This window comes from Mustela lutreola, chromosome 7 (genome assembly GCF_030435805.1).
Source record: "Mustela lutreola isolate mMusLut2 chromosome 7, mMusLut2.pri, whole genome shotgun sequence".
In the NCBI taxonomy this organism is placed as follows: domain Eukaryota; kingdom Metazoa; phylum Chordata; class Mammalia; order Carnivora; family Mustelidae; genus Mustela; species Mustela lutreola.
The window spans coordinates 50,463,633-50,474,917 of record NC_081296.1 but is presented as its reverse complement, the minus strand read 5'-3'; the positions used below and the strand labels follow the sequence as shown (position 1 = coordinate 50,474,917).

At 39.8% G+C, this 11,285-nt stretch overlaps 1 protein-coding gene across 4 annotated transcripts in view; it reads right to left on the bottom strand.

Moving 5' to 3' along the window:
* Window positions 1-290: 290 nt before the first annotated feature.
* Window positions 291-11,285, bottom strand: part of APH1B (aph-1 homolog B, gamma-secretase subunit) — a 32,348-nt gene continuing 21,353 nt past the window's right edge. For 2 of the 4 annotated variants that reach the window (XM_059180723.1, XM_059180727.1), the window contains one exon: window positions 291-4,026. In XM_059180723.1, the coding sequence (XP_059036706.1) occupies window positions 3,859-4,026 (168 nt within the window). In that variant the 3' untranslated portion in view covers window positions 291-3,858. Of the gene's footprint in view, window positions 4,027-6,830; window positions 7,892-11,285 lie in introns of those variants that run through there. The other 2 variants (XM_059180724.1, XM_059180725.1) reach the window with 2 other exon arrangements.

Sequence of the window (11,285 nt, the reverse complement as noted above, 5' to 3'; positions counted from 1 at the left end):
TTTACAATTACTTAGAACAGATTTTTCAAGGTGAGTTTCCAGGATCTTTGAGAATAATCTTCTACTTGGTTTGAGCCTCAAAGAACTTCTCTGCACTGTTTCTGAATACACAGAAATGAAACAGGCCTTATGAATTTTGAGGTAACAAAGATTTCTCTTTAAAAAGTCTCAGAGCTGACCAGTCATAAACAACAGAACATGCAGTCAAGTTTTGTAGGAGACAAAAAGTGTAACAACAGATACTGAAGAGTACATTGCTCCAAAGAAGAGGACACATGGGAGACGAGTAGTGCCAGACAACACTTTTATTGTTCACTGAAAAACACAGGTCTGAAAAGAGTCTATTGCATTGTGCACTGAATGCAAGGCCTGATATTACAAGTATATAGACACAACAGCATAACTTATATAAAATGATACATATTGTATACTTATATAAAATGATACATATAGTAGCCATTTCTCTAAACACTAGAATTTAATAGAAGTAATGCCTTTTATTATGTAAGAACTGTAAACACTGCAATCTTAAACAAAATGCTCTAAGCAAAGCATTTTAAAATTGTTTTGTTGTGATACCTACTTTTTCCACCTGGAGTTAGGACCCTGTAGGACCCAAGAAAAAGTTAACTAATGAGAGCTAGCACTTTCAAAGAGCTCTTCCCAGGGAGCTGGGGGGGGGGGGGCTGCTGCCTAAGACAGGCCACCACCACCCGGGCCCCCCTGGAGCCCTCAGGCCCACAGTGACTGCTAACCCCTACCTCCGGGCTAGTCTGAGGTGATGCAAAGTGGGAGGAGTACACATAGGAGGAAGCTCCTGTCACAACTACTTATCCTGTACCCAACTTTACGGACAAGAACACCTAATATTTTTATGTGAATTTGCCAATCTCAGCAAACACTGAAATGTGCTTTAAGGAAAAAAAAAAAATTTAACAACGAGAACAAAAGCCATTCTCTATGCAATCTGTGGTTACCATCATTTCTTCCTTTCGGCCACGTTTTCATTAGATGCTCTAAAACAGGCTGCTACTATTATATTATGAGCCATGCAGGCCAGGATTGAGGTAACTAAACTTCTCCAGTTACAACAACTAACTTAAATGATTAAAAAAATAAATACAAATTTATTAGAGAGCAACAAAATCAATCTCTATTAATCACATGGCAAAATAGTCAAGGACTGCAGCAACATTCACATTCCAAGGTCAACTCTAACTTGACCCACATTTCCTTCCAAACTGAGAAAGCACTGTGTGGAGGAGAGCATAAACTATCAACACCACCTGCTGTCAAATACTATCAGGGCTCAGAAGGATCCTCATAGATAAAAAATGCAGAGGGGGGAAAAAAAAAAGGCATCTCAGTTTATACACAGCAACAGAAGAAAACTATATTCTCCCTCTGGGCACCATTGGCATCAGGCAAAGCAGGGCTATTTGTAAAAATAGTGCCTAAACTGACTATGGCAATGCTCACATTTTAACAGAAATCAGCAGTACAAAGTTCCTTTATGTATAGGGAGTCAAAGATTATTAAATAATTTCCTCAGACAAGAGTCTCACCAAAAGAAAAACTTCCTCTTGCCTGATAAGTTTTTAATAAATGGGATTTTACAGTATCCCAGCTTCTTTACTTAATATTAAGTACAGAGGACATCCTCAGATCACAGTAATGAGTAATATTAATATTCTCATATTTTCAGTACTTTACAGATCAAATATTTTATTAGACTACCCATTTAAGAGATTTGTACGTCAATAGTGATAACCAACTATATATTTTTCTTGTTCTGTCCACCAAAGAACACCACGTTCCGAAAGGAATACAGCCAAGTTCCACAGGTATCTCGTTCCCCTGCACAGTAAATTTCACTCGTCAGTCTCTGTCCTTGACTCTTTCTATGACTCTTCTAGTCTAAGGAAAATTTTGTATAATGGTAGAAAACCACAAACTCTGGTGGAAGCATTGGTATTGGTGTTGTGAAGCATTGGTATTGGTGTTGTGAAGTAAACTTCAGGAGAGTAACTGTAACTGCTAGGGACTATTTACAGCCTTGCTAGAAATCCTATTTCTCTTGAATCACTAGATTAAGAAATTCTAGTTATTTAACCATGGGAAGGGATTTCACAGATAAAGGTCTAGTCCACGTGAGAGGTTCTGGCCCCTGAAATGATGTGCGGCCAGCTGAAAATACTGGCCACCTTTCCATTTTAAACATGTTCATTATTCCTCTGCACCACTGAAGTGTGAAGTTCTTCCATCTGTCATGGCACTGGTGAGCCCTCTCATTGCTGCTCCTATTTCTTTTGGCTGTTCTACTGTACATGTGGGATCCATTGAGCTTATCACCTAAACATGTAGGGAATTTTCATTTCACACCATCCGTTCTCTAGGAGCCATCAGTGGGGAACAATTTCTAGTTAGTAAAGGCACAATTCATTGGCATTTCCTCTTTATAAAGGAAATCAAAAGGGTTGCCTAGAAGCTGAACAAACGCGTTGGGTATTCCTATAAAGGGAAGGTTATATCTGCTACTAAAGCCCAGAGACATTTGCTAAATCTAAAGATTATATGGATTTTGTAAAAGCACGAATTTGGCAGTTTCAGACATTTCCAATTTTACACTATATCACTTGTTGGCAGGGGATAGGGAGTGCTGGCTAGTATCACAGGAGCAAAATAAAAGTGTCAACATCACTCTACTTGCTTGTTTTCCTCATGCGTCTGATTCCTTCACCGCTCTAGTGAAGTCTGTCCCAGGGCACATCACTCAGCAATCAGCAGAAATGCTCAGAGATAGAACAGGCTTCACCTCAACCTGCCCTCCTATCCACACTTGGCTGGTAAACACGGCATTGGGACAGAGCTTGTGAAAAGCCTTAAACCCAGGAAAGACTTACAGAAGTTGCACAAAAATTCCTGGTTTATAATACCTACCCAGGAATCAGAAAATAATTGTTTTTTGATTAAACAAACTGAATCTATGCTCAAAAACCATGTAATATCTCAAAAAGCAAAATCCAGAGTAAAAACTACAGAAAAAATGCAGCTTGTTAATAGCTTACTCTAGCTAAATCATCATAGAAAGTCAGTGCGATTTACTATTGCATGTAGAAGCACAACCTGCCATGTTCTCATAAAATTGGGTGCTAGTAAAGAACACGAAAACAGTTAATAGGGATGAAAGCCCTTTAGCCTTTTGTGACTTCATGACTTAAAAAGACAAATACCAAGCAGGATTTGACATTCAAAGATTTACCTGCTCAGCACAAGCTGAGTTGAGAGACAGCTGAACACCTGACTTTTACTCATTTACGGTGTTCTCAGGAAGTTCCTATTTGGACACCGATGGTTCTTAAATTGGCTGCATTTCAGAGTCATCTGGGAAGCTTTTAAAAATTACCAAATGCCCAGAGGCACCTGGGTGGCTCAGTCGGTTTGGCATCGGACTTTTAGTTTCAGCTCAGGTCAGGATCTCAGGGTCCTGAGACTGAGCCCCACATCAGGCTCCACGCTCAGCACAGAGTCTGCCTGTCCCTCTCCCTCTGCTCCTCCCTCTCCTCAAATAAATAAAATCTTAAAAATTACCGAATGTCCAGACCAATTAAATGTGGAAGGTGGAGCCCAGGTACCAGTATTCACTACGCCTCCCCAGGTGACAGTCTAATGTGTTGCCGGGACATGCACACTCACTAATGTATCCCTTTCAGAGGGCTGTGGCATGAATGTCATATTTTATCTAGATGGTTTTGTTTTTTCTAAATTCCACCAGGAAAAGGAATTTTTAGAAAAAGGCACAGTTGTGCTTCCTCTAAAGATGCAGCTTACTGTTTGACAGGTGCCGGTTCTCAGAGGTTATCTGGAGCGCTGGTTGAAAAGGAGGAAGTCCTTGTCTTGGCAGAGTAGGCAGAGCTTCAGGCTTCGGCAGCTGCCTCCAGCAACAAAGAATGCCCAGATGCCCATGAGTACCATGATTAAATATGTGGATACCAGATTTATTCCGTAATGAGGACTTATGAAGGTCTGAAAAAAAAAAATCAGCTTGTATAATAACAGTATGCTCATTAAGCATGTAGAGTAACTGAAGATTAAGGAAAATATAGGATACTTTCAATAGCTGGGCTGTGTTTCACCAAACATATGATGTGTGTCACACACGGAGTACCACAAAGACACACAGAACTAACCTTGTCAACAGACACTAGCCCATAGATGTGTGCTTCACTATATTCAAATGTCAAGGCTAGAGGGTAACTAGAAGTCAGAATTAAATGGAAGACCCAATAGAAGATATATGTTATACAACCTGGGCCCAGTTTATAACAATTTCTGTGTTACCCAGCTCTTAATTTTCAAGAAAGTAAGACAAGTCCAAGTAACTTCAGGATGAATCCTTAGTATTCAAGGGAACAGCATCTCTTTTTCACCTGCACAGCTGAAGAGGGTTCCAAAAGTTCACTTAAAAAACTTTGAAGGAGTGCCAAGAGGTATTATGCTACGTAACACTGAAGATCCTAATGGAGCTTATATGCTAGTAAAAGAAACATGTAAGGAATGCAGCAGCAAATAAATGAATCAAATAATTACACATTATGATGAATGCTAGACAGAATAATTATAATCATGATGGTGCTAGATAAGTAAGAACAAGGTGGTCTACTCAGGTTGCTCAGGGGTAGTCCTGAGTAAGTGGCATTTATACTGACATATAGTTGGAGAGAACCAGCCTTGTGTAGAGTGAAGGTGGGAACCACAGGAGGGCAAAGAGCTTGGTGCAGCTGAGAACCTGGAAAGAGTGATATTAGTCATGTGTAGAGATGGAGGGGCAGCACATGAGATGAGGTCAAGAGAGGAAGGCAGGAACTAGTTATGCAGCATGTTGGTAAGGGGTGTGGACTTCATCCCCAGTGCAATGTGGGGGGTGCGGTCACAGAAAGGGTCAAGGTAGGGGAGCTGAGTGACTTGATTTAGATGTTTAAAACTGCACAAAATGGATTAAAGGAGGCAATTGTGAAAGCAGGGAGACTCATTAAGAAGGCTGTGCACTGACAAACTGTAAGAGACTCTTAATCTCAGGAAACTAACTGAGGGCTGATGGAGTGGAAGGTGGTCCGAGGGATAGAGCAGCTGAGTGATAGACAGTGGGGAGAGTTGGGTATTGTGTAAGACTGATGAATCACAGACCTATACCCCTGAAACAAATAATATGTTATATATTAATAATAAATAAGAAGAAGATTTTACACTGGTTGAGGAGAGTATAGGATGGTGACTTAGATCAGGGGCGGTGGTAGTAGTGATGGAGAGAGTGGGTGATATGAACGGACAGGACTTGCTGATGGAAGAATGTGAGGGAAAGAGAGAGGCCAAAGTGGCTTCCATGTTTGTGGCTTTTGGTAAACGGTAGTGCTACTTAATGGGATGACAAAGACTTGGGGAAAGATGACACTCAGAGTGATGGGTGAGAATCAAGTCCAATGAGGTTAAGCTAAGAGTAACATGCCTATGAGATTTCAAAGGACAGACGTCAGGAAAGCATTAGGCATGCGAATACGGGGCTGTGAGGAGAGACTTGTGCTAGGAAAGAAGGAGACTTGTGCTAAAAGCACAGACCACAGACAGTATTTAAAACTATGACTCTGAATGCAGTTACCCAGGGAGCTATTACAGAGAGAGGGGAAAGGAGAAGTCAGGACAAAGCCATGAGAACATTTATAAATTTTTTGTGCTGTTTAGTATTGCAGAAGCAAATTAAAAGTATCGACAACATTCTATTCTCTTGACTCTTACTGAAAAAGAGTCAGCAAAGGGGTCTGAGAAGAGCAAAGAGTGAGGTAAGAGGAAAAGCAGGACATGTGTTATCGAAGTCAAAAGAGGAACATGTTTCACAGAGAGAGTGGTCAACTCTTTTAAAGGTTGCTGAGATGAAAACAAAAATCCCAATGTGTTTTCGAGAAATGGAGATTTCCTTTGATCTTCACAAGTGCAATTTTAGAAGGGTGGTTGAGCAGAACCAGGACTGGACTAGAAGTATGAGAGGTGAAAAAGTGGAGACAAATTAGTGGAGGTAACTCTGAGAAATTTAGCTGTGATGGGGAACAGAAAAAAAGAGAATGATGGCTAGATGGGGGAAAGGCAATAGTGGAGAGTTTTAAGATACATCTATATGATAATGATGAGAAGGAAAACTGGTGATGTGGGATCAAGGACAAAATCAGAGTGAGGTCCTTGTGGGAAATAACTGGATGTAGAGCCCAGGTAGAGGGACTGGTCTTAGAGAGAAGGAGAAATACTTCCTTTCCTGGGCCAGAGTAAGGTGGGGAGATGGGTTCCCAACTAGCCCAGAACTTACACTTAACAAAGGAGAGGAACTAACTGGGTCAACGTGTCACCATAGACCTCTGCCTATAAAAGCCTTCAAGGGGAGTGCTTCCATGGCTCATCACTGTTCTTACCCTCACCCTACCTGCACATGCTCCTGGTTAAGATACCGACCTTGCCTATCAGCTCTGACTAGGAAAATGGGCTGATTTTGCAGAGATGGCACCTTATGCAGAAAAAGTGCTTTTCTCAAGAGGCAACTGTGGACATTGAGCACATTGAGGCAGGCATTGAGCACTTTCTGGATTCTTTGGAAATCCACTGAATTTTAACTTACTTTATAGGGTGCTAAGTTCTTTTGTATTTCTCTTTAGTTTCTTTAAAATTTTTTCTTCTTTAAACAATTACAGAAGCAATATGTGATTGTTGTAGAAAATTAAAATATACAAATGAGTAAAATAAATTTTAAAATTGAAATTCAGATAGGTTAATATTCAGAAAACAAAAACTATAAATGATAAAGCAAAATTGACTAAACTACATCAGAATAAAGAACTTTTGCTCATAAAAAAGACAACATAAAGAGGATATAAAGTTAAACCACACTATAGGAGAAGCTATTTATAATAGGTACATCTGACAAAGACCTTTTTTAGAGAATACAGAAAGAACTCCTAGAAATCAAAAAGACAATCCAATAGGATTATAGGCAAAAGATTTAAAGAGGCACTTCATAAAAGAATTATCCAAATGGCCAATAAATATATGAAGACATGCATAATCTCATTAATCATTAGGGAAATGCAAAGTAAAACCACAATGTGCAGGCACATGGGTGGCTCAGTTGGTTAAGCGACTGCCTTTGGCTCAGATCATGATCCCAGAGACTGGGAATCAAGTCCGATATTGGGCTCCCTGCTCAGCAGGGAGTCTGCTTCTCCCTCTGCCCCTGCCCATCCATCATGTGTGCTCTCTCTCTCTGTCTCAAATAAATAAAATCTTAAAATAAATAAATAAATAAAATAAAACCACAATGTGATACTACGATACACCCAGCAGGATGTGTAACAATAGAGAGAGTGACACACTAACTGTCGGTGATGAGGGTGAGGAACTGGCACTCACAAATTGATGGTGAGGATGGAAACTGATACAATTACTCTGAAAAACTGGGTGGTATGAACAGTTGACATATATATACCGCATGACCAGCAATTCCACTCCTAGGCAAATATCACATATATCCAAAAGAAATGTGTACATACATTCATAAGAGACATATAGTAGAATGCTCAAAGCATTACTATTCACAACAGTTAGAAGCTGGAGACATCATTTCTGCTGTAGAATGGATAAAGCAAGGTACAGTTACAAAGTAGAATACTATACTGCAGAAAATGAACAATTAATGGGCGCCTGGGTGGCTCAGTGGGTTGGGCCGCTGCCTTCGGCTCGGGTCATGATATCAGGGTCCTGGGATCAAGTCCCGCATCGGGTTCTCTGCTCAGCAGAGAGCCTGCTTCCCTCTCTCTCTCTGCCTGCCTCTCTGCCTCCTTGTGATCTCTGCCTGTCAAATAAATAAATAAATAAATCTTTAAAAACAAAAAAATGAAGAATTAATAGCTACCTATACATACAGATGAATCTCTCACAAACACGATGTTGATGAAAGGAGTCAGACACAAGAGCACAGACTAAATGGTTCTGTTTATATAAAATACCAAAAGCAAGACAAGCTGCACGTTACAAGTCAGGACCATGGCGGGAGGTTCGTGAGAGTTGATAATGTTTTTGTTTTCATTTGGGTTCAAGTTACATAGGTTACATTCATCAAGATGGATGCTTCTGATCTGTATACTTTTCTGTAGGTGTATTTAAATAAAACAATTACTTAGACATTCTCTGAAACCACTGTTAACATTTTGATATATCATCTTTCAAATTTCCTAGGTTCTTATTTTGGCTTATTTTCCTGGGTTCTTTTAATCATTAGAGAGAGTATCAACTATTCAACATTCAACATTTATTAGATTGAAGAAACAAAGATTGATAAGATAAGGTCCCATCCTTGATGATGGAACTCTAGTTGGAGAGACATAAGAACTATATTAAAGATAAGAACACTCTCTGAGGATAAGTGTTATAACACAGCTATGTATTAAGATCTAGTGACTGTGCTGAGTCTGGAATATGCACCTTTGCCAGGGAGGCTTCACACTGAACTAGCACTTTTCCAAACTGACTTAGGTTAAGGGGAGATAAGTCACTGCAGATAAAAGAGCATGCACAAGACATGCTGTTGGGTAGCCACAACAGATCAGTTTCGATGGAGTACATGATGTGATCTGTGGGCAGCAGCAAAAGGTAAGTTTTGCACCAGTGTGGATGAAAAGAGGCTTGGGTCAAACAAAGAAGTCTGGGTTTTATTCCACAGGCATCTGCTACAGCTGATCATTTTTACCTCAATACATTTGGCTCCCAGGACACCTGGCTCCTGGTTTTCCTCCAGCCTCACTTGTGGCTCTTTCTCAGTCTCCTTTGCTGGCTCCTCCTTCCCCAGCCTCAAGATGGGAGTGTCCCAGGGCTCAGTCCTTGGGCCTCTTTTCTTGTCTGCTTGAATCTACTCCTTGTAATCACTTTTTCTGCCCTGGGTTATCCTCCCAAACTCCAGACATTTTCATCCAACTGCCTAACAAACATTTCCATTTGGATGTCCAATAGGCATCTCTATTACATTTATAATGTGCCCAGATAAACTCCCCTCACAAGCTTCCTCATCTCAACTGATGGTAACTCCATCCTTCTTACTGTCCAGGCCAAAACCCTGGAGGCTGTGCCTTGCCTTATCCAGTCTGTCAGGAAATACTGTTGGCTCTACTTTCAAACATATGTCCTCAATCGGATCATTTCTCATTATATCCATTGCTATTTCACCCAAATTATCACCCTCCTCCTCTTGATGACTGTAATCTTTTCCCCTGCTACAGTTTACTCTTAACACAGCAAAGTGATCCTTTTAAAATCATGTCCCTCTCCTTAAACACCCTACGCTGACTTCCATTTCACTGAGAGTAAATGTCAAAGTCCACATTACCTAGATGTGGTTCTCACTTCCAACCTCTACTTCTCTCTCACCTTCAACTCTGTGACAGTATCTCCTACTAACTTTCCCCTGGCTCACTCTGCTCTGGCCACCCTCACTTCCAAAAAATATGCCAAGCAAGTTCTTTGATCTTTAGGACTTTGCTACTGGCTGTGCAGTCTAAGATGTTCTTTCTCCAGAGAGCTACATGACCATCTTCTTCCCTTCTTTCTTAAATGTCACCTTCACAATGAAGCCTACTCTGACCATCTAATTCAAAAATTTGTTATCTCCTGCCTCCCTACATGCTAGATTCCTTTTGGCCTATGCTACTGGCCACAGCACCTATCACTATAAAATTTATTATGCCTACTGCTTAAAGCCTCTCTCTCCCCCACTAAACTGTAAAAACAGATCTTTGCTTTGTTCACTAAACTGCTTTGTTTACCTTGACCAGTGCCTGGAACACAGAAAGCACTCAGTAAATATTTGTTAAATGAATCAATAGCCAATTGGATCTATAAAAAGAACATCTGCTTTTTCATGTAATTTCCTTTCTGATTATAAAAGTATACATCATAGAAAATTTGGAACACGCCAAAAACTGTAAAGAAAAAAGAATCCGGGGCACCTGGGTGGCTCAGTGAGTTAAGCCGCTGCCTTCGGCTCAGGTCATGATCTCAGGGTCCTGGGATCGAGTCCCGCATCGGGCTCTCTGCTCAGCAGGGAGCCTGCTTCCTCCTCTCTCTCTCTCTCTGCCTGCCTCTCTGCCTGCTTGTGGTCTCTCTCTGTCAAATAAATAAATAAAATCTTAAAAAAAAAAAAAAAAGAAAAAAGAATCCACTTGGGGAGAAACATTATTAATATTTTAATGCAGTCTCTTTCTAGTCTTTGTTCCAATGAAGACGTGGCTTCTCATAGTTGCCATCATATCAAAGGTAACTTTAACATCCTGTACCACTGAAAAGTTTTAGGTAGGGGAAGCAGTGAGATTGCATTTCTTCCTTTCTTTCTATCTATCTATTTATCTATCTAATCTTTTAAGTAATCTCTGTGCCCAGCGTGAGACTCCAACTCATGATCCTGAGATCAAGTGTCAGATGCTCTGCTGACTGAGCCAGCCAGGCACCCCTGTAAGATGGCACTTTAGATGGATCAGAGGTCAAGGAGCCCAGTATGAGAAAACCTGATATGAATTCTAAATAGATGGAGAAGAGAGAAACATGAGGCAGGACACCACCGGAAAGAACCTTTTCAATACTTTGAAGTGAGAAATCATAAGGGTCTGGACAAGGTCTGGGGATAATTCTGATATAAATATATGACAAATTACAATAAAAGTCAGACCCAAAGCATTAAATATTTCTTAAAAAGCATATCAAGTCAAGTTTTCTTTTTAAATTTTATTTAGAAAACTGGCATAATTTCACTGTGGAGGGGGTAACTGGGCACTCCTGTTATTGATCAGAATGAGCAAAAATGGTACAAACTTTGTGGAGAGTATTTTAGCAATGGACATCAAGGACTTCAAAAATACTCATACCATTTAATATTTTCATTCCTTGGAAGCTAAATATCATATTGAAAAACTTCCAAGTACAAAGATGTTCAAGATAGCATTATAAAAAGCAAAGGTAGAAAAATAAATGATCAATCAATTAAGCAAACTGTAATATAATTTTTATATAATAATATAAGGCTATTAAAATTTACATATTAAAAGGGTTTATAATATCATGGAAATTGTTTAAGATGTGTTACCTAACATAAGCATAATACAAGACTACTTCAGGTTTGACTATACCCATAAAAGAAAGGTACAAAGAAAGAAATCTTTAATGAAATCAACCAACAAATTAATAGGTTTCTTTCTGTAGGA